The following is a 24,807-nucleotide window of genomic DNA, read 5'->3' as shown; positions in this document are numbered from 1 at the left end:
TCCTACATAAACACAAAGGTCAGAATAAATATGTAACCAGACTAGACCACACAATACAGACACTGGAATAAATGTGAGATTCAGAATAAAGACGCAGAAATAAATAGACCCAGTATAGATCTCAAACCCAGACACCCAAATAAATACACCCTAAAATAAATACCGACCATATAAACATTCACAGACCGAAGACCAGACCCCCTTAAATAAATACTGTATATATCTAAGACCAGATCCCAAAATACAGATCCCTGAATAAATGTAAATTTTAGAATAAATAACTACACTCCCACTTAGGCTGCGTGCCCAAGATCAGGAATAGCAATGAGTCCAAACCAGTGTTCTACATTACAAGCACGGTGGATGGGATTTATAGAGACGCCATGCCCGCTGTGCTTCTATTTACTTCTGCGTAAGCTCGCCCGCGGTGCGGGTTTACAAGCTGCAGCATATCAATTTCTGTAGCTGAGATGCTGGATTTTGACCAATTGAATGTCATTACGTGTGGTAAATCCACATGTACTGACAAACAAGTGCAGCAATTAGAACACAGATACGCAGAGAAAATGCGTTGCATTCAAAATATTGCTATTCCTTATCATGAGGATGTAGCCTTACCTTACTGGCCTACAAAGGTGCCAATATAGTCATGTGACCCCCAGGGCATGCAAGGGATATTGGTAGGGGTGAATGCCTTGGGGTCACATGACCAGCCTTGCTAATAAAAAGTGAAGTATATGCTGTAAAAGAAATTTAGACTCTTGTTGCTTACCCAATATGTGCGGTGAAGTAGTTAACCCTTTACCGACATGTGACGATACATGTTAGGTGCAGGTGTGTGCCGCAGGCTTAGAAGTTGAGCCTACACCATACCCAAGAGATGCCGGCTGTGATACACGGAGACATGGGCCAGAGCTGTCTCTAATCATTGCTGTTTAGTCATTTAAGTGCCATTGTCAATCATTGCTAGTAGCGTTTATGTAGTATGATAACTGTTGTGCTCAAACAGTGGTTCCCATTGACTTCCTACAATACGATCATGGGATACTGAAGGGTAGTGATGGTAGCCGGGGGCCTACTGGCTGGTCTTGGAGGGGGGAATTGTAATTTCATCTCTATCTGGTAAGACATTAAATCAAACAAGCAACCTAATGCTTGCAGGTTCAAAACATAAAGATTCAATGGAATCTGTCAGCAGGATTTCACCCCCAAATTATTTATATGTGCATGTAGCTCATTCTACCACAAGTCCAGCAATACCATTACATGTCCAGTCCATTTGTCTGTTAAAGAGAAATCAGCCTTTGAATTGATATTTAAATGGCTGTGGTGGATCTGAAGCCTCTGTCACTCCAGCTCTATTGCCTGTCCAGCGCCCTCTCCTGCTTAGCACTTCTATGCAGTGTGGCTTTAAGAAAAGTAGCTATTAGTCAAGCTGTGGAATAGAGCTGGAGTGACCGAGGCTTCCGATCTACCATAGCTCTTCAGGCTCATTTCCATATCAATTCAAATGCTGATTTCTCAGTAACGGAGGAACGGACCGGCGGCCATATAAAGGTGTTGCAGGACTTGTCTATGAAAGCGTTACATGTGCAAATCAATAGTTTGGGGAGTGAAATCATATTGAAAGATTCCATTAAAAAAAAAAAAATTACACGAAAGTTTTTAAAAGTATTAAAAAAATAAAAAGAATATAAAAATCATCCTTATCCCCAATTAAAGATGCAAAAAAAAAGCTGTCATGCAACTCCATCTGTGGAAAAATAAAAAAGTTATGGCTACACAAGCCAATATTTTTACCACTTAAACAAAAAACATATATGTATACATGTTTGGTATAACTGGAATTGTACTAACATGGAAAGTCATGTTGGCAGGTCAGGTTCACTGCACAAGTAACACTGTAAAAGCAGAATTCAGTAATGCATTTCCTGCACTTCAAGCTTTTAACCCATTTCCAGTATATTGTATGGTAACATGAATAGTGCTATTCAAAACTACAACTTGGCCCACATAAAACAAGTCCTTGTAAGGCCATGTGTTAAGAAAAATAAAAAAGCGATGGTTTTTGAAAGAAGGGGGCAGGAAAAAACAGTAATGCATAAAGGAAGTGGAGTGAAGGGGTATAATGCGTGTCTGCTATTATCATAAATCTGGCATATTTTCCAACAATGGCATTTGTGAGCTAGGCTTTAGAATTGGAACCTACAATCTAAATTATCTCAAGGGTTCACATACTTTTGGCCATACTGTATATAGTGCAGGGGCGGACATATGATTGGTGCAACCTGTGCAGCCGCACAGTGGCTCAAGAAGTAAGATGCCCACTTTCAGCTTCAAATAAGCAAGCAGCTTTTTTTCACAGACACAAAGAGGGGACTATATACTGTTGTTGCATGAGTGCCCTCATCTATCTATGTCTGCCACTGATATAGTGTCTTTGAGGCTAACCTGCATTCTATGTCTACCTAAACGTCAACCTGCATTGATTTGTACAGTTATAATTATACACCTCATCTTAGCTTCCTTCTACTCTTTTCTCCCTGCAGTGGATCAGAAAAGATCTGTAACTTTTACTGAAAAGCAGCCTCAGCCTTCTACATCGCACACTGAGGTTCCTCCCTTGCCACCACGTTCTGGCTGTAGCCCTGCTCCATCTGTTAAACAAGAGAGCCCTGTTCTCAGATCCTCCCCATCGATCATTGTGGCTGATCTCCACAGCCAGACTGACAGCCAGGTAACACCACAAGCAGGTTAGAGCATGTGTATCTCACTTCCTTCGAATTGTCCGTGTGTTAAGACAGACCTGCATGGAATTGTAACTGGAAAATTGGACGTAGGGGCAATTTATATACAGTTGAAACCGGAAGTTTACATACACTATGTAAAAAGACACATATGCATATTTTTCTCAATATCACACATGAAATCAAAATAAACCTTTCCCATTTTAGGTCAATTAGGATTACCATAATTATTAATATTTGCCAAATTCCAGAATAATAGAGAGAGAGAGAATGTTTTAAGTAATTTTTGTTATCTATTGCAAAGTCAATCATTTACATACACTAAGATTACTATGCATGTAAACAACTCTGGACTGCACATATGATGTCGTTTTTGGAAGCTTCTGATAGGTTTTTTTTTTGCAACATCTGAGTTAATTAGAGAAACACTTGTGGATGTAGTTTAATGCACACCTGAAACACATTGCTTCTTTGTGTAGCATCATGGGAAAGTCTCAAGAAATCATCCAAGATATCAGGAAGGGAATTGTGGACTTGCACAAGTCTGGCTCATCCTTGGGTACAATTTAAAGATATCTGAAGGTGTCTTGTTCATCTGTACAAACAATTATATGCAAGTACAAACAAGATGGGAATGTCCAGCCATCATACCGCTCAGGAAGGAGGTGGGTTCTGTGTCCCAGAGATGAACGTGCTTTGGTCTGACATGTGCATATCAACCCAAGGACAAAAGCAAACTACCTTGTGAAGATGATGATGGAAGCTGGTAAGATTGTGTCAATATCCACAGTGAAACGAGTACTGTATAAACATGGGCTGAAAGACCACGCTGTCAGGAAAAACCCATTACTCAAAAAGAAACATAAAAAAGCCAGATTAATGTTTGCAAATGCACACAGGAACTGTAGAAGAAGGGAAATGCCCCAAAATGTATATCTCTATATAGAGATGTGTTTAGTGCATGTTTTATGTATATATACATGTATGCCACATGGAGCAAAGCCCCCCCCCTTCCTTCCACCCTGTTGTAAAACAAAGCTGCCATGAGCTAGAAAAACAAGTTTCATTTAGGACTGAGGGGATGTATCGTAGTGGACAATAGACCGTGACCTCATCCCCCACACCTGGGGCTGGACACACCTCTTTTAGTTGGTCACATATAAGGGACAAGACCAGGTGGTTCTCTCTCGCTTGCCTTGCTGGATTCCTGGGACAAGGATGGACTTACACACATGGCTGAATATACTAGGCCTCAGGGATAGCTGAGACATAGGTGGGAGGGCTGATATTGTATGTGTGATGTGGGTAATTTAGACAGGTAATTCAGGGTGGGTTTTTACTGTGTGATATTGTTATATTATTGTATACTGTAGTGAGATTACTGTATTAGAGTTGTAGCATCCGTATATCGTGTGTGTGTATATATATATATATATATATATTTATAGTTGCCAGCTTGGGTATAAATATATATGTATGTTATAGACTGCAGACTTGTGTGTGTAATAAATATCCTTTATTGTTACACTGTTTTGTCTCAGTTGGTATGTAGCATAAGGAAAAGATAACGTTGAGGGGTATTAAGTGGATGTTAATTATTAATAGTCAAGTTTGGTTATAATAGTTGATATCGGACCTCATTAGAGGTGTAGGGAGAAATGCTCCTTTGATAACCATAAGTTTCAGTATAATTAGGGGTTTCCCGCCCCTTTAACAGGAACAAAGACCTTAATTTTTGTAGACATGTCCTGTGGTCTGATGAAACTAAAATTTAACTTTGTGGGCATAATGACCATCGTTACTTTTGGAGGAAAAAGGTAGAAGCTTGGAAGCCAAAGAACACCATCCCAACTGTGATACACGGTGGTGGCAGCATCATGTTGTGGGGTTGTTTTGCTGCAGGAGGGACTGGTGCACTTCACAAAATAGATGGCATCATGAGAAAAGAAGATTATGTGGCAATACTGAAACAACAACTCGACATCAGCCAGGAAGTTAAAGCTTGGGCGGAAATGGCTCTTCCAAATGGACAATGACCTGACGTATACTGCCAAAATGGTAATAAAGAGGCTTAAGGATAACAAAGTCAATGTTTTGGAGTGACCATCACAAAGCCCTGATCTCAATCCGACTGAAAATTTATGGGCAAAGCTGAAAAGACCGGTGTGAGCAAGGCGACCTACAAACCTGGATCAGTTACACTAGTTTTGTTAGGAGAAAAGGGCCCAAATTCCAACAAACTATTGTGAGAAGCTTGTGGAAGGAGATCCCAAATGTTTGACCCAAGTCATTCAGTTTAAGGGCGATGGTATCAAATACTAATGAAAAATGTATGTAAACTTTTGACTTTGCAGTAAGTAATACAAATGCCTTAAAACATTCCCTCTCTCATTATTATGGCATTTGGCAAATATTAATAATTATGTTAATCCTAATTGACCTAAAACAAGAAAGGTTTCTTCTGATTTCATGTCAGATATTGAGAAAAAAATGCATATGTGTCTTTTCATATAGTGTATGGAAACTTCTAGTTTCAACTGTATGTACTGTATATGCAGTTAGGTCGAGAAATATTTGGACAGTGACAAGTTGAGATTTAGCTGACTACCAAAACATTTTTAAATATCAGTTATATAATCAATATGGGCTTAACCCCTTAAGCCCCAAGGGTGGTTTGCACGTTAATGACCGGGCCAATTTTTACAATTCTGACCACTGTCCCTTTATGAGGTTATAACTCTGGAACGCTTCAACGGCTCCTGGTGATTCTGACAATGTTTTCTTGAGACATATTGTACTTCATGATAGTGGTAAAATTTCTTTGACATTACCTGTATTTGTGAAAAAAGTGGAAATTTGGTGAAAGTTTTGAAAATTTCGCAATTTTCCAAATTTGAATTTTTATGCAATTAAATCACAGAGATATGTCACACAAAATACTTAATGAGTAACATTTCCCACATGTCTACTTTACATCAGCACAATTTTGGAACCAATATTTTTTTTTTTGTTAGGGAGTTATAAGGGTTAAAAGTTGACCAGCAATTTCTCATTTTTACAACAGCATTTTTTTAAGGGACCACATCACATTTGAAGTCATTTTGAAGGGTCTATATGATAGAAAATAACCAAGTGTGACACCATTCTAAAAACTGCACCCCTCAAGGTGCTCAAAACAACATTCAAGAAGTTTATTAACCCTTCTGGTGCTTCACAGGAATTTTTGGAATGTTTAAAAAAAAATGAACATTTAATTTTTTTTCACCAAAAATTTACTTCAGCTACAATTTGTTTTATTTTACCAAGGGTAACAGGAAAAAATGGACCCTAAAAGTTGTTGTACAATTTGTCCTGAGTACCCCAGTACCCCATATGTGGGGGTAAACCACTGTTTGGGCGCATGGCAGAGCTCAGAAGGGAAGGAGCGCCATTTGACTTTTCAATGCAAAATTGGCTGGAATTAAAATGGGACGCCATGTTGCATTTGGAGAGCCCCTGATGTGCCTAAACATTGAAACCCCCCACAAATGACACCATTTTGGAAAGTAGACCCCCTAGGGATCTTATCTAGATGTGTTGTGAGAACTTTGAACCCCCAAGTGTTTCACTACAGCTTATGACGCAGAGCCGTGAAAATAAGAATTCTTTTTTTTTTCCACAAAAATTATTTTTTTGCCCCCAGTTTTGTATTTTCCCTAGGGTAACAGGAGAAATTGGACCCCAAAAGTTGTTGTGCAATTTGTCCTGATACCCCATATGTGGGGGGTAACCACCGTTTGGGCGCATGGCAGAGCTCGGAAGGGAAGGAGCGCCATTTGGAATGCAGAGTTAGATGGATTGGTCTGCAGGCGTCACGTTGTATTTGGAGAGCCCCTGATGTACCTAAACAGTAGAAACAGTAGAAACAAGTGACCCCATATTAGAAATTAGACCCCCCAAGGAACTTATCTAGATGTGTTGTGAGAACTTTGAACCCCCAAGTATTTCACTACAGTTTATAACACAGAGTCGTGAAAATAAAAAATAATTTTTTTCCTACAAAAATGGTATTTTAGCCCCCAAATTTTTATTTTCCCAAGGGTAACAAGAGAAATTAGACCCCAGAAGTTGTTGTCGAATTTGTCCTGAGTATGCTGATACCCCATATGTTGGGGTAAACCACTGTTTGGGCGCACAGAGCTCGGAAGGGAAGGAGCCCTGTTTTACTTTTTCAACGCAGAATTGGCTGGAATTGAGATCGGACGCCTTGTCGCGTTTGGAGAGCCCTGATGTGCCTAAACAGTGGAAACCCCCCAATTATAACTGAAACCCTAATCCAAACACATCCCTAACCCTAATCCCAACCATAACCCAAACCACACCCCTAACCCAAACACACCCCTAACCCTAATCCCAACCATAACCCAAACCACACCCCTAACCCTGACACACCCCTAACCCTAATTCCAACCGTAAATGTAATCCAAACCCTAAGCCTAGCCCCAACCCTAACCCTAGCCCTAATGGGAAAATGAAAATAAATAGGAAAATGGAAATAAATACATTTTTTTTATTTTTTTTATTTTTCCCTAACTAAGGGGGTGATGAAGGGGGGTTTGACTTACTTTTATAGTGGGTTTTTTAGGGGATTTTTATGACTGGCAGCCGTCACACACTAAAAGACGCTTTTTATTGCAAAAAATATTTTTTTGCGTTACCACATTTTGAGAGCTATAATTTTTCCATATTTTGGGCCACAGAGTCATGTGAGGTCTTATTTTTTGCAGGACTAGTTGACGTTTTTATTGGTAATACTTTCGGGCATGTGACTTTTTTTTATCGCTTTTTATTCCGATTTTTGTGAGGCAGTATGACCAAAAACCAGCTATTCATGAATTTCTTTTGGGGGGCGTTTATACCGTTCCGCGTTTGGTAAAATGGATAAAGCAGTTTTATTCTTCAGGTCAGTACGATTATAGCGATACCTATTTATATAATTTTTTTATGTTTTGGCGCTTTTGTCCGAAAAAACTATTTTATAGAAAAAATAATTATTTTTGCCTCGCTTTATTCTGAAGACTATAACTTTTTTATTTTTTCGCTGATGACGCGGTATGGTGGACTGTTTTTTGTGGGACAAGATGACATTTTCAACGGTACCATGGTTATTTATATCAGTCTTTTGCTATTCCACTTTTTGTTCGGCGGTATGATAATAAAGCGTTGTTTTTTGCCTCGTTTTTTTTTTTTACGGTGTTCACTGAATGGGGTTAACTAGTGGGCCAGTTTTATAGGTCGGGTCGTTACGGACGTGGCGATACTAAATATGTGTACTTTTATTGTTTTTTTATTATTATTTAGATAAAGAAATGTATTTATGGGAACGATATATATATTTTTTTCTTTATTTAGGAGTTTTTTGTTTTTTTACACAACTAAATATATATATTTTTTTACTTTATAACATTGCCCCAGGGGGAGGCATCATGTTATAAGGTCAGATCGCTGATCTGACAGTTTGCAGAGCACTGTGTCAGATCAGCGATCTGACATGCAGGGCTACAGGCTTACCAGCGCCTGCTCTGAGCAGTATTTGAAAGCCAAAATCAGGAGTCGGTGAAGAATGCAAAAATGGTGCACATGCTTCTATTATACTTTTTCTCTGATTGTCCTTCTCCTGGTTTTGACTTACAAATACTAATGTGAAATATTGACCAAAATACTTCTGTTTGAACGTAGCTTTAAAATAGAAAGTCCAGATTAGACTTTGCCAAAAATAATCTAAAGAAGCTGCCCAGTTCTGGAAGAGTATTCCTTGGGCAGATGAAGCTGAGATCAACCTGTACCAGAATGATGGGAAGAAGAAAGTATGGAGAAGGCTTGGAATGGATCATGATCCAAAGCACTCCTCATCCTCTGTAAAACATGGTGGAGGCAGTGTGATGGTATCGGCAAGTATGGCTTCCAATGGCACTGGGTCACTACTGTATATTGATGAAGTGACTGAAGACAGAGGCAGCCAGATGAATTGTGAATTGTACAGAGCAATGCTTTCTGCTCTGATTCAACCAAATGCAGCTGATTATACGGCGCTTCACAGTACAGGTGGACAATGACCCAAAACATACTGCAAAAGCAACTCGCAAGTATTTTAAGGCAAAGAAGTGAAATATTCTCCAATGTCCGAGTCAATCACCAAATCTCAACCCGAGCAGCATTTCACAAGCTTAAAAAAACAAAACTTAAGGCGTAAAGACCCACGAACAAGCAACAACTGAAGTCAGCTGCAGTAAAGGCCTGGCAAAGCATCACAAAGCAGGAAACCCAGCGTTTGGTGATGTTCACGGCTTATAGACTTGAGGCAGTCATTGCCTTCAAAGGATTCTCTACAAAGTATTAATAATTAACATTTTATTTATGGGAACGTTAACTTGTCCAATTACTTTTGAGCCCCTGAAATGAGACATTGTAGAAAAATGGTTGCAATTCCAAAACGTTTCACGGGATATTTTTGTTCAACCCCTTTAATTAAACCTGAAAGTCTACACTTCAAATGCATCTCAGTTGTTTCATTTTAAATAAAAAATTGTGGCATGCAGAGCTGAAATCACGGAGATTTGGTTACTGTCCAAATATTGCTGGACATAACTATACTTGTTATAAAAAAGCCCCAACAAATAAATCAAATGTTGACATAACAACAAAAGGACATATTGCACTAGAACTCAGTAGAATGTAAAAAAAAAAACAACCTGTTAGTGCTAATCTAGAAGTGAAGTGAAATATAGAAGCTTCACTATTAAATCTGTTGAATTTAGATGTGATCGTTGTTATGAAATCAGTAAATAAACTATTGCTCTTCTTGCATCTCAACCTACAGAGAAAGGAGGCCCATGGGCCCACTCACTATAAGGTGGGGCTCAGTGGTGTAATCTGAACCTCCAATGCAAAATCACCAACAGGGTCCCCAATTATAATTGGTCTTTACTAGTATTGCTCTTCTATATAGGCCAAAGTGACCTCTTGGGTCTTCCCCTTTTTAGGCTTCAGGGCTCAGGTGCAACTGCAACCCCACCCCCTGCACCCCCGATAGTTATACCCATGGTAGGGCTACATTTAGTTGACCATACACATTAGATCATTGTCTGCACATGACACCAAAATCAACAGCATCTAATATATATGGGGCAGTCCAAATTATTCCACAATGTCTGTTGCCCCTTTAAACTGCCAAAAATAGGATATGATATGTGGTTTAGGTCTTGTGACAATACATATAAAATTACAGCTCTGTGGTAAAAGCAAGTGACGGAATTTAGGACTTTTTTCAACTTCACAATTACAGTTTATCAACTATCCGCACTGATTGCAACAAGAAGAGAGTCCTGTATCCTCAGTTTGAATGGCACGGTTGTACATCATGTGCACTGCTGCACCATTTATTGCTTAAGGGGCTGAGGATGATTGCCAAGTGCTCTACTGGGCTATCTACATCAGCCTAATAGTGAGTGGAATGCAAAACCACCAGTCTAATCAGACAAGACATTCATGGCCTGTGTGATGCTAATCACTACTCACGTACAAGCCGTGAGGCTGAGTAGTCAAGAGGTCCGGTGTCAGACACCAAGAGGGCTCATCATAATAAACAAAGCAGTAAGACAAAGGAGTAGTCAGGTCATAGTTCGAGGTCAGAATTCCAGGAATTTAGCAGATCAAGACAAAAGGGCAAGGCACATGGATGTGCAGCGCCCCAGAGAACTGGTCATTGCAGTTATGTCACTCTGCCACTAAGGGGAGTGATGGTACGTCTGATGGCAATAAAGGAGTCCACCTGACCAGGTATCACAGTCACACACTACACTTCACACTCCGGCCACTAGGGGGAGCAAAAGGTTCTATTTATTAGTCCACTCCTCACACTTTGGTAAAACTGGGGGTTGGATAGGAAGTTAGTCAGAAGCTGGCTGGGTTTTGTCCAGGCAACATCCCGTGGCAGGGGGTGTTGCGGGGAAGATTCAGAGGGGTCCCTGTCAGGCGTGGGAACCTGGCAGTGACTTAGCGACAAGGACAGATCGTTACAGAGCCTCGCCTGCACTACCTTGCGGCGGTATCTAAAGAAAGGACACGAAGCGAAGTATATTGTGGAGAAGTGAGAAACGAGATCAAAGCACAAAGGAGAACCAGTAGGAGTCATGCCCCGAGATCGGCAACATCCTACTGAGGCACGTAGCCGGTGGCCAGAACGCCGAGGAAGTAACTGACTCCAAGCATTACTTCAAACAGAAGCAGGACAGTTGATTATAGGTTGGCTGTCCAACATATATCACCTAAGAAGACATAGGGGGCAATCATGGAGAGGGGCGTCTCTAGGGTCCCAGAATAGCTCCGAGCCGTCCCGTCAAACGGGTGCGTCCTAGCCATAACAAACTGGGGGACGAAACAGAACATCAGAATAGAAACGACAGTTGTGAGGACTATCCCGAATGCTCAGCAGGGAAGGACTGCAACACACAGGCGCTAGTTGGTAGGCACTGATTTCCACCTGCAAAGGGAACTCTGGATGTGCCTTCGGACCGGCCGGTCTCAGACAGCCCTGTTAACAGTGCTCCGGATTGAGGATCCTGAAGTCACCAGTAAAGAGGTAAAGAGACTGCAACCCTGTGTCCTCGTTATTAACTGTGCCTCACACCATCGCCACCTACACTACTGGGAAGCCCTGGGGATACACTTCACCTGTGGGAAGGTATACCATCTAGCTGCCATTCCATCACCCCAGCGGACGCCAAAGCAGCGTTGGTTGCCCTGACCGAACACCACAGGTGGCGTCACGAACCTTGGCAAACTACCATCGACCCTTTCATTGGACGCCCCTTAGCAGGGTCACGGACCGGGTCCCGCCACCATGACAACCCCAGAACTGAGACAGAGAGGACCGGTACCGAGTAACCTGTGGCCCTGTGTCTGGGGGAGCTCCAGATGGTCAAAGGCAAGCTTAGGCAACAAAGATCAAACACAGGAACACAGAACACAGCAAGTGCATGCCATTTGAGCAAAGCTACAACTGGCACTAATTGGAGGCAGAGAGCCAGCTAAATAGCTAGGTAATCACTTGAATAGCAGACACATTGAGGAAGCTCAGGTATGCCCCAGCCCTGATTGGACGGCTGAACTGTCACTCAACACACCAACAGCTCAGCAAGACTCAGCCTCCGATTGGATGGCCGAGCTGTCCATCAACACACTGACAACTCAGCACGCTCCTGTCCTAGATGGGACATCTGAACTATCACTGCTTCCAGACACACCAATTTGCGGTATTCTGACAGGGCCCATGTTTTCAGGAATTGTGGTCAACCAGTAATCTTTTGAATAGGTGATAAGATGTAATTGTGAGATATCTTCTTTGTCACGACTTTGATGTTGGGTGTCCAAGGGCTCTTTTCCTGTCCCTAACGCTAGGAGTGCCCTAGTTCACCCTGTTCCCTGGGTTACTTCTGATGGTGAAGATGCTGGGGCCATGTACCTTGCCTTAGCTCCTGAATCTGCCCTCAGTCTCTATCTTTCCCCCACCCAGGGAAGAGGGGTGTTGTAGTGTACTGTAGTACACTAACCAGACTAACAAGGTAATATGAACAAGGGCAACAAAAATACCAAACATACAAATACACACACATAAACAACAGAGGGATGCACCGGGGAGTGGAAGGTGGGGTTAAACCAAAGTAGGAGAAGGAAGGGAATTATCACGCAATCAAAAACCTAGCAACAGTCAAAGATAAATCCAACAAATGCCTTTCTCCAATGACCACCAGCAACAACCTCCAGCCATGCAGCAAAAGCTACTCTGACAATGAGTGCTAGCCAGGGCCCAGTTTATATAGAGTTTATATAGGAGATGGGAGTGGCTAACAGTGCACAGCTGAGAACCTTAGCTCCTGGAGCTCTCAACAAAGCAGATTAACCCCTGCACTGCCCAAAGAAATTTACACCATTTAATAAGAAGGTTAAGTTCTTCTAATCAGTGCAGGAGTAGGAGAAATCAGTCGCTGTGGTCTTCTGGTTCCTCTGTGTCACGGTAATCCCGTTACACTCTTTCAAGGGAATCTGTTACTCTCTTTTTGGTATGAAATCTGAGAACAGCATGATGTAGGGGTAGAGACCCTGATTTCGGTAATTTATCACTTACTGATTCTATTTGGTGTCATTTTGATAAAATCCCCGTTTTCTCTGCTGCAGATCTAGCAATTCCTGATTGGCAGCAGCCTGTGTACACTGCTGATTGACAGAAAGCTGATAATTAGTGGCGATGGTGGGGTTACACAGAGCAGGGGGAGTACATGGCATAAGACAACTCTAGTAATAATCTCCTGCTGATAAAATATTACACATCACTGAAATCAGAGTTTCAGCCTTTCATCATGCTGCTCTTAGATTACATACCAAAAAGCTGTTGACGGATTGTTTTTTAGGAATGAAGTTCAGCTATACCCATAATAAAAATCCACATAGATAGATCGTAATCACTGTTTATAATGATGAAGCACCCAATTGATATGACAATACAATGAATTTGTGCAGCAGTTCTGAATGAATAACCTTAGAAGAGTTTTATTTGTAGATAACAATAGTATATGCAAAGTATTTTCCCAAAACTGACCTTCAGGAATTAGGCAGGAATGTCTGCAGTTTAACTTGTTTGTAAAAGTATAGTACAACTTGTACAGTGGACAGAAAACAATGCTAGGGCAGTAGGTAAACACTAAAATGTTATATTCTGGTAGTGGTTACATTTTTCAGTCTTTTCATAATATTGCTCAGATACAGCCGAGTCCATTCCTCCCTTCTACAAAAAGATCAGTCACCTTAAACTATTTTCCTTTTGCAATTCAAGGCAGGTCTCTTTGGCACTAGGCGTCATTTAACTTATACATGACAATTATACATGTTTTGTCAATTAATTTAGTATTTTTATTCATTTATACATTAGAAAATATTAATTTGCTTGTTTGGTTTTTTTACATTTAAACTTTCCTTTTTATTTTCAAGCAGAACTTTACTGGCGTTAAAGTTGGTGTGCATAGACAGCGGTCTGTGGCTGCGGCAATGGAGGGGGAGTTCCGCCTCTTACCTGTGGTCATCCCCGGCTCTTCTTTTGATTAGCCAGCCTGACGTAACGTCACATGATGACATCACAGCAGGCCGGCTAATCAAAACAATAGTTGGATACAAAGGCAGTAATGACGGTTCTCCTGCTGCTGTTCCGCTACCACAAATCACTGTGGTGGCCAACGGAATGAGACGTGCAAATAAATACACATTTCTATTGGGCATCCCTGTGATACTGATAGATTTACACTGCTACATACAGTGCATTTACACCCGTCCAAAAAGCTGAGGACTCATTATATTCTATAGGACGTGTTAGAGGGGTTTTCTCCTAATTTAAAGGGGTTGTCTGGTCTAAATTGATGAGTCTGTGTGACTGCAGATGTTTGAATCCCCCTAGCGCAGACACTGTGCTCTGCGAAGATTTGCCGGTCTCTGAACTGTTACTGACGGGTACATATGTGTTATTCATACTCCCGGGCAGAAACCAACTAGTAGGCACGGCCTCGTTTCATACACTTGCATAGAGCGTGGCCGTGCCCACTAGTCGGTTTCTGGCTTTGATTTTTTTATAAACTTTCAGAAAAAAAATTTAAAAGTCGAGTTGGCAACCCTGAATGCTGTGTGTCTCAAAGTTTTCCAAGTTTTTTTTTTGCGTAATGATTCTTCTTGGCCAAGTATTGACTTTGGAAAGCTTCTCATGATGTAGTGTGTGACTCCTGTTTCTGAAGCGTTGTGTAGTATGTATCCTTTTCCGAGCTGCTGACTGACTGAACGGAGTCGTATAATACATCATTGGTCTGACAGAACAGGACAATGATTGTAGTTATAGCCTCTAATATGGCTCTATTAGGGGATCATGCACATGTCATAGCTGCAGATTCTCTACAAAGCAGTGGCGGGGTGTGTTAACAGTTGTAATGGCTGGACACATTCGTGGTCTACTCTGTGAGCTACACAGTAACCTCCCAAAAGAAGTTTGCTTTTCATCCACCAATTAATTAAACATATCTGCTGAGGTAGGGCTAGGATTGTAGTTTATGGTGGATTTGGGAAAAATAACTGGAAACTGAAAATGTTCCCAAATTTTGTATTCTGCGCATGAATGAGATTGGGCAAAGAAGCGGTGACAGTGTTATCAACTCTGGAAAAATGGTTGGCATTTGCCGTCCAACACTTACAGATGGGATCAGAGTTTTGCACATCAATGCAGATTTAGCTCCCCTTGTCATCTCAATGTCAGCCCTGTCATTTTGTTTACTGGGGCCAATTATTTATGTCGTCACGTGGGCATAGCAGGGATTCCCAAAGCTGTCCATTATAAGCTCCTATTCCTGCATACTTTTAGGCATGTCCTAACAGAAGCCTGTGCATTAATGATATGTACCCCAAAATAATTTCTAAAGAATAAACAACTAATTTTGCAAAAAAATTTAAAAAAGGGCAAACAGCTAGGTAGACAGAACTCAAAATTAAAAGCTCCGGTCAATACAATTCTCTGGGCCAAAAAGGGTAAAAAAAAACCTCCTTAATTAGGTCTTTTTTTTTTTATTGCGAGAGTAGTGTTGTTGAATAGAAGACCCAATATGACAATCACTTGTTATCCAGATGTGATGGCCTATTCATGGCAGACTAGGAAAACAAGAATTTCAAGCAAATTATATAGTGTTTTTTTTTTTTTTAAATTCTGTTTAATTTTGTGGAGTCTTTCAAGCTCTTTAAAGAAATCTATGGGGGAAAATAGCAAGAAAATGCCATACACAGAGCCTGTTGTGTTTAGAAAAACAAGTCACTGCCAAACCGCTCCCCAAATGTCAGACACAAAGTCATTGTATGTCATTTCCTTTAATATTTCAAGTTAATGTCTGTAAAGCGCTGTGGAATAAATGGCGCTATATAAGCGAGTAAAATAACAAAATATAGACCTTAATTTAAAATTGGGCAATGCAGAAATGCTTTTAAAAACGACATTAAATTGCCCCCAATTTTTTTAGAGAAACACTTTGCAGAATCCAAGTGTAGAAACCGTATTTTCTACTGTATATTCCTAGTACTTTTTGGTATGTCGGTGACTCTTAGACATGTTATGTGCACGTTAACAAACCTTGGATCAAAGTCAAGATAAAAGGCAATTGAAAGATCCCAGATTTTTTATTTCCTAAGGGCTTGTTCACCTGTAGCATTTTTTGTTTTTCACTCCTTTTTTTTTTTTTAGGGGAAAAAATGTAGTGTTTTATTACAGTAATGGCAAAATTATTTACATTTCTAACATCTCAGTGCATTTTTTTTCCTTTTGTTTTTGACCTGTGTTGCTTTTTTTTTTTAAATGCATGTCAATACTTTCAGCGTTTTTAACGCAGCGTTTCCCCGTTGAGATAAAAAATGCTCAACCCCCAAACAAATGGCACAGAAACCTCATCCAACACCTGCAGTTTGCTATCAACAGTCAACGTTTTTCATGGAGAAAAAAAGCGCATAAAATAGCAATGTGTGACCATACCCTTATAAAGTAGTTTGCCCTACACCTATATTATTCGTTCTAGAAGCCAGATTTGTATTTACAAGACTGTCACATTATATCTTATTCTTTTCCTCTACTATAGCAATAACAGAACATTTCTACATTTACGTTATACTCCTGAAGGAGCCATGAGATATCTCCAAACTCATAGGTCATTCTACGTTTCATGCAGCAGCCTTAAGGCTGCTGTCACACGATCAGTATTTGGTCAGTATTTTACATCAGTATTTGTAAGCCAAAACCAGGAGTGGAACAAATAGAGGAAAAGTATAACAGAAACATATGCACCACTTCTCCATTTATCACCCACTCCTGGTTTTGGCTTACAAATACTGATGTAAAATACTGACCAAATACTGATAGTGTGACGGCCGCCTAAGGAGCATGTGTAGTAGACAGGATAGCTTTGTTACATATTTCTAAAATATTTGCAAAAATGTATCTCTATTGCTAAAATATTTCTCTCCTATCGCAGAGAAGGACGCCCTTCCTGGGGAGGGAAGACTCAGCATCCAGTCGGGGAGCAGCAGTCCCACTTCTCCACAGCTCCCCGTCCTCCCATCTTTCTGATCCTGAAGACTTTGGTGGTCTGGAAACTAGCAGCTTGCTTCAGTACACAGACACTGTCCTCCACATCACCGAGGACAATGGGATGGAGAACCCCCTCGTCTCCGGACATTTTAATTTCACTCATATTGAACTTGGGGAGACGGACATTGATTTGGATGAATCTCACGTTTAGTCTTGAGACTTTTTTTCCCGTCTTTTCTCACTCATGCCTATAGACAAAGTGCCAAGCACTTGCTGTCCCTCCCTTGTAATCCTGTTGTGTTTGCTTTGGAGGGTGTATGTGGTTATGCTGCTTATCTGACCTCGCTGCTTTGCTTTTGGGTGAACATACTCTAGTTAAATATGGAATGGAAGGATCTGCTTCAGATGGGACCAAAGAATGCAATGAAATCCCTACTCTTGTCACTCGGCATCCATGTGCTCTAACCGTATGGGAAGCATACAGCAAGCTAATGCCAAACCTACCCGTATGTGATCAACCATCCCAGCAATGCCAGCGCACACGTCAGATGTACGGGCACCAGTATACATGTTAGTGCTGCTTTACACAGTCATTGAGAGGCCTTACATGAGACTGACTGTCTTCAATGCACACATATCTCATATTGCCATGTTTCTTCCAGTCCTATTGACTTCATAGACATCGAGTTGTTACAGAAGTGAGTGAGGGATAGGAGTTGATGTTCCACATTGGATAGGGTTGTAGACAAACAGTGTTTCCTGCCATATTTTACACTGTGATGCATTTTGAAGACTAGTTGGTCAATCCATGGGATAAATATCTAGCCGTATTAATGAACAGTGGATACACTATAATGGTTGCCGAGAAAGCAATGACAGGTGGGAATCAAGGGTTTGGAAGTCATTTATAGTCCACTCAGCCTGGGCTATACAATGAACATATTCCTGCTTGGCAAATAAAAGAGCAGATTTAACCTGAAAATCAATAGGAGGTGGATTTTGGAGTAGAATCTGACAAAATACTGTGTTAATGGGAATCTGTCATCAGGATTTCACCCCTAAACTATTTATATGTGTAATGTAGCTCTTTCAAACACAAGTCCAGCAATAAATACCTTTACGTGGTCTGTCTGTTCATCCGTTACTGAGAAATCAGCCTTTGAATTGATATTTAAATGAGGCTGAAAAGCTATGGTAGATCTGAAGCCTCTGTCACTCCAGCTCTATTCCCTGCTTGAGCTGCCTCCTCCTGCTTCATAGACAGCCTCTATACCGGTGTTTCCCAAACTACAGTCCTCACGGACCCCACGTGTCATGTTTTCAGGATTTCCATAGTGTTGCACAGGTGAGACAATTCCTGATGCTTTGATGATACTTCCACTACTTGAGCAATACTAAGGAAATCCTGAAAACATGACCCGTGGGGTCCGTGAGGACTGGAGTTTGGGAAACACTGCTCTATACTGTGTGACTTCAGGCAAAGGAGCCATCAGTCAAGTAAGAGGAGGCAGCACGGGCGGGGAATAGAGTCGGAGTGACGGAGGCTTCATATCTACAAATAACTCTTCAGTCTCATTTACATATCAAATGCTGATTTCTCAGTAATAAAGGGATGAACTGGCCATGTAAAGATATTGCGAAACTTAGGTTTCAAAGAGCTATATGCACATATATATAGTTTAAGGGATGAAATCCTGCTGACAGATTCCCATGAATACTCCATTAACGTCCATCCTCTCTAAAATCCTAAAATGTAACATTTTTCTAAGATATCACTTGTTTTGCAATTATTATTAATTTTTTAGACAGATTTTAAGCTTTGTGGTATGCAAACTTTTAACAAGCTGCTAACAGATCTATTGTTCTTAGTTTTATTTCTCAGAAGAAACACTTCATATGAATGAACACTAGCACATATGAACCCCTTGAATAATTTTGATTGTTAACCCATACAGAGAACCAGATATTTAATATATGTTACAAATATACAATATATTATGCATTAGACTGTCTGCTGATTCTGCAAAAGAAGTGAGGTATAAATGGAAAATAGTGTGAGAAATTCTATTTCAGAGATAATATATATGTTATGAAGAGATAAAAGATGCATTGTGTGATGAATAAATAAATATTTATTTTAAAACGTTACTGTTATTAAGAGAGCGTTTGATATAAATGAAAAAATATAGTACAGTGGATATAAAAAGTCTTCACACCCCTGTTAACATGCCAGGTTTTTGTCATGTAAAAAAATCTTACCAAGAAGAATCATTTCAGATGTTTTTCCATCTATAATCTGTAATCTAATCATGTTTATTGTACTTGTCTATATTTGCCCTGTTCACATGTAAAGCGCCATGGAATAAATGGCGCTATAAAAACGATGATAATAATAATAATACAAATCCATTGAGAAACAAACTGATATCATTTTAGGGAGAAAATAAAAATGACAAAACTAAAATAAAGTGGTTGTATAAGTGTTAACACCCTTTTATAATTGAAGATGTGTCTGTGTTCAGAATTAGCCACATTTAGGGCTCCTTTCCACTTGCGAGGAAAACGGACGAGCGCAATCCGATAAAAAATTGGATTGCACTCGGACCAATGTTATTCAATAGGTGTCTTTTCATTTGCGATTTTTTTTCTCAGCCGAAATCGGACTGAGAAAAAAATCGCAGCATGCTGCGTATTGCTGCGATTCTCAGATGAGACTCGCCAATGCAAGTCAATGGGTGCGAGAAAAAAAACGCACAGCACCCGCACCATGCGAGTGCTGTTCGATTTTTACGTACCGGTGTCCTTTGAACAGCCGGCAATTCTGTGCGGTGTACAGTAAAATTACACTGACAGGTTAGAATAGAATAGATATATACACATAGAATAGGTATATATAGATATACAGTATATATGTCAGCGAGACACCTTTCAATTACCGGCTTTTTCTTTCTCCTTCACAAACCCGACAGGATATGAGACATGGTTTACATACAGTAAACCATCTCATATCCATTCTTTTATTACATATTCCTCTGTACTAATGTAATAAGTGTCTTTCAGTCAAATTTGGGGTTTCTAGCTATTAAATTAAAGGGTTAAATCCCAGAAAAAATTGGCATGGGCTCCCGTACAATTTGCTCTGCCAGAGTGGTAAAGCCAGTGACTGAGGGCAGATATTAATAGCCTGGAGAGGGTCCATGGTTATTGCCCCCCCCCCCCCCCGGCTAAAAACATCTTCCCCAAGCCACCCCAGAAAAGGCACATCTGGAAGATGCGCCTATTCTGGCACTTGGCCACTCTATTCCCATTCCTGTGTAGCGGTGGGATATGGGGTAATGAAGGGTTAATGTCATCTTGCTATTGTAAGGTGACATTAAGCCAGATTAATAATGGAGAGACGTCAATTATGACAGCTATCCATTATTAATCCAATAGTACAAAATGGTTAATAAAACACACACACACACACATTATTAAAAAGTATTTTAATTAAATAAATACACAGGGTGTTTTAATATTTTATTATACTTGTAATCCACCTGAAGACCCTTGTTCTTTAAAAAAGGAAAAGTAAAAAATAAACAATATCCCATACCTTCCGTCGTTCAGTCATGTCCCACGATGTAAATCCATCTGAAGGGGTTAAATCATTTTACACCCAGGAGCTCTACTAATGCAGCTGTGCTCATGGCTGTAAAATTCTATGAATGAATGGAATGCAGGGGACTGACCTGTAGTTACCTTGAGTTGCGGTGATGCGCTCTCTGCTGGATGTCCTCATATGAACTCGAGCCTGGGAACTTTTCTGAATATTTTCCCACGCTCGAGTTCATATGAGGACATCCAGCAGAGGGCGCATCACCGCAACTCGAGGTAACTACAGGTCATTCACCTACATTACATTCATTCGCCGGGTTTTTACAGGCAGGGGTGGCTGCATTAGCAGGCTTCTGCTTGTAAAATTAGTTAACCCTTTCAGATGGATTTACAGCGTGGGACGAGACTGATCATCGGAAGGTATGGAATATTGTTGTTTGTTTTGTCTACATTTGTTTCAGGTGACAAGGGTCTTCAGGTGGATTACCAATATAATAAAATATTACAACAACCTGTGTATTTATTTAACTAAAATACTTTGTAATAATGTGTGTGTGTGTTTTTTAACCATTTCATATTATTGGATTAATAATGGATAGGTGTCATAATTGACGCCTCTCCATTATTAATCTGGCTTAATGTCACCTTACAATAGCAAGGTGACATTAACCCTTCATTACCCCATATCCCACTGCTACAGGGGAGTGGGAAGAGAGAGGCTAAGTGCCAGAATAGGCGCATCTTCCAGATGTGCCTTTTCTGGGGTGGCTGGGGGCAGATGTTTTTAGCCAGGGGGGGCCAATAACCATGGACCTTCTCCAGGCTATTAATATCTGTCGTCAGTCACTGGCTTTCCCACTCTGGCAGAGAAAATTGCGCGGGAGCCCACGCCAATTTTTTCCGCGATTTAACCCTTTATTTTAATAGCTAGAAACACCAAATTTGACTGAAAGACACTTCTTACATTAATAAAGAGGAATATGTAATAAAAGAATGGATATGAGATGGTTTACTGTATGTAAACCATGTCTCATATCCTGTCGGGTTTGTGAAGGAAATAGATCAATGGCTGCACTCAAAATTTACTGTGCTAAGGCAAGGATATGTGCAATACATGAAATGTGAATAGCATAATGGCTTGGGAAATTTATGAAAAAACACATGAGATTCTTAGCACAAGATTTGGCCAAAAGTTGTGAGCCCATCCACCAAACGTCAAGGTAATCTCAGATCGGATGGGTACCTGAACTGACTGCCTAGTGTGAACACTTACCTATGGCTAATAACATGGTAAAGCCTGCTTTTGTGAAGGAGATAGGAAAAGCCGGCAATTGAATTACCGGCTTTTCTATCTAGCGCTGCATTAAATATAAATATATATATAGGTGTCTCACTGACATATATATATGTATATATACCTATTCTATGTGTATATATCTACTCTAATCTAATCTGTCAGTGTGATTTTACTGTACACAGCACTGAATTACCGGCTTTTCAAAGGACACCGGTGAGTTAAAATCGGACAGCAATACGGATGTCATACGGATGTTGCGATAAAAAAAATCGCATGACACTTGCATGACACTCGCATGATTTTCCTACGTTTTTTCGGTCCGTAAATCGGACCGTTTTTTATCTCTCAAGTGGAAAGGAGGCCTTATACTCATGTTAAATAGTAGTCGGCACACAGCTGCAGCGTCAGACTGGAGCACCTTGGGCCCACCAGAGAAAATCATTCTTGGGGCCCACTACCTAGCTACATAGAAATAAATACAAGACCACCGATTGTTCAGTAAAACACGCTAATATCAGGGCATAACATAAGGTAGTACACGTCTTAAAGGGAACCTGTCACCCCCCTCAGGCAATTGTAACTAAAAGAGCCACCTTGTGCAGCACAAATGCTGCATTCCGACAAGGTGGCTCTTTTAGTTATGTAGCCTGCACACGCTGAAATAAACGTTTATAAAATGTGCACTCTGGGCCTATGCGCGCCGGGCGCCGCCTCCTCTTTCTGCATTATCGTCCCCGGCGCCTGCGCTGTAAGTACGAAGGGCAGCGCAACTGCGCACGCCTGAAAAAAAAAAAATTAATGCGCAGGTACCGGGGACGATAACATGGCAAGAGGAGGCAGCGCCCGGCGCGCACAGGTCTGCAGTGATGGCTGTGCTGCGTATGATTAGGAAGGAAAGACCCGCCTCCCTGGCGATTTCAGGGTATGAGGGGGCACATTTTATAAACGTTTATTTCAGCGTGTGCAGGCATCATAACTAAAAGATCCACCTTGTCAGAATGCAGCATTAGTGCTGCACAAGGTGGCTCTTTTAGTTACAAACGCCTGAGGGGGGGACAGGTTCCCTTTAATGATATAGCAGGGGTTGGCGCACACAGTTTGGTTCAAACTCAATGATAAATGTCCCCTGGTGTTTAACCACTAGGCCAATGTGTTATAGCACCAGTGTAGTGGAGGGGATTTTATGACATCTCATCTATACTCTGAAAAAAATCCATGACAGGAATTGACCGATGCAGATTTAACATATTCACCACCAATTTCATTCTTTGCAATATAAAGGATCAGGTCAGTGGTAAAGGTGCGACATTACATATTAGTAACCGCAGCAATATCCGCACAATGTCTGAGTGGATATTTCCACTGTTAATTTGCTTTTTGATTTCTGCAGCAAATACATTATGTGAATGTCCCCTCTTCTACTGGTGAGGGTCCCAGATCACTTATATATGACATTGGAGTAATATCGAAAGAGTTTTCCCTCATATCCCCCATACACTTTTTACACCTATAAGGCCATAACTTTTATGAAGGGCCTCATTTTGTTAGTAGTAGGGAAAGAAATGTTTTAGTCAGGAGTAATAAAGGGGGAGAGGGGCTCAATCAGGGTGATACAGGGGGAGGTGGTGCATTCAGGGGTGTACAGGGGAAGTAGGCTTAGTCTGTCAAGAGTAATACAGGGGGAGGTGATGCAGTCAGGAGTGATACAGGGGGAAGGGGTACAGTCAGGGTGATACAGGGGGAGGGGGTGCAGTCTGGGTGATACAGGGGAAGGTGGCACAGTCAGGGTGATACAGGGGAAGGTGGCACAGTCAGGGTGATACAGTGGAAGGTGACGCAGTCAGGAGTGATACAGGGGGAGGTGGTGCAGTCAGGGTGATACAGGGGGAGGGGGTGCAGTCTGGGTGATACAGGGGAAGGTGGCACAGTCAGGGTGATACAGGGGAAGGTGGCACAGTCAGGGTGATACAGTGGAAGGTGACGCAGTCAGGAGTGATACAGGGGGAGGTGGTGCAGTCAGGTTGATACAGGGGGAGGTGAAGCAGTCAGGGTGATACAGAGAAAGGTGACGCAGTCAGGAGTGATACAGGGGGAGGTGGTGCAGTCAGGAGTGATACAGGGGGAGGTGGTGCAGTCAGGGTGATAAAGTGGAAGGTGACGCAGTCAGGAGTGATACAGGGGGAGGTGGTGCAGTCAGGGTGATACAGAGAAAGGTGGTGCAGTCAGGAGTGATACAGGGGGAGGTGGTGCAGTCAGGATGATACAGTGGATGGTGACGCAGTCAGGAGTGATACAGGGGGAGGTGGTGCAGTCAGGATGATACAGTGGAAGGTGACGCAGTCAGGAGTGATACAGGGGGAGGGGGTGCAGTCAGGTTGATACAGGGGGAGGTGAAGCAGTCAGGGTGATACAGAGAAAGGTGACGCAGTCAGGAGTGATACAGGGGGAGGTGGTGCAGTCAGGAGTGATACAGGGGGAGGTGGTGCAGTCAGGGTGATAAAGTGGAAGGTGACGCAGTCAGGAGTGATACAGGGGGAGGTGGTGCAGTCAGGGTGATACAGAGAAAGGTGGTGCAGTCAGGAGTGATACAGGGGGAGGTGGTGCAGTCAGGATGATACAGTGGATGGTGACGCAGTCAGGAGTGATACAGGGGGAGGTGGTGCAGTCAGGATGATACAGTGGAAGGTGACGCAGTCAGGAGTGATACAGGGGGAGGGGGTGCAGTCAGAGTGATACAGAGAAAGGTGACGCAGTCAGGAGTGATACAGGGGGAGGTGGCACAGTCAATGTGATACAAAGGGAGGTGGCACAGTCAGGGTGTTACAGGAGGTGGCGCAACCAGGGTGATACAGAAGGAGGTGGTACAGACAGGAGTGATACAGGGGGAGGTGACAGTCAGTCAGGGGTGATACAAGGGGAGGCGGTGCAGTCAGAGGTAATACAGGGGGAAAGAGGCTCAATCAGGATGATACAGGGGAGGTGGCGCAGTCAGGGGTTATACAGGAGTAGAGGGGCTCAGTCAGGTTGAT

The 24,807-nt window shown here is 41.6% G+C and overlaps 1 protein-coding gene across 28 annotated transcripts in view; it reads left to right on the top strand.

Annotated features, from left to right (window-relative positions):
• The window catches only part of UNC80 (unc-80 homolog, NALCN channel complex subunit), a 256,402-nt gene extending 237,031 nt beyond the window's left edge, over window positions 1–19,371 (top strand). For 19 of the 28 annotated variants that reach the window (XM_069733446.1, XM_069733439.1, XM_069733450.1 and 16 more), the window contains 2 exons: window positions 2,550–2,737; window positions 16,829–19,371. In XM_069733446.1, the coding sequence (XP_069589547.1) occupies window positions 2,550–2,737; window positions 16,829–17,095 (455 nt within the window). In that variant the 3' untranslated portion in view covers window positions 17,096–19,371. Of the gene's footprint in view, window positions 1–2,549; window positions 2,754–16,828 lie in introns of all 28 variants that reach the window. The other 9 variants (XM_069733459.1, XM_069733460.1, XM_069733454.1 and 6 more) reach the window with 3 other exon arrangements.
• The last annotated feature ends 5,436 nt before the right edge of the window (window positions 19,372–24,807 follow it).

The sequence above is a fragment of the Ranitomeya imitator genome, chromosome 7, assembly GCF_032444005.1.
Source record: "Ranitomeya imitator isolate aRanImi1 chromosome 7, aRanImi1.pri, whole genome shotgun sequence".
In the NCBI taxonomy this organism is placed as follows: domain Eukaryota; kingdom Metazoa; phylum Chordata; class Amphibia; order Anura; family Dendrobatidae; genus Ranitomeya; species Ranitomeya imitator.
The sequence above is the reverse complement of the archived record's forward strand: the minus strand, read 5'-3'. Positions and strand labels throughout refer to the sequence as shown.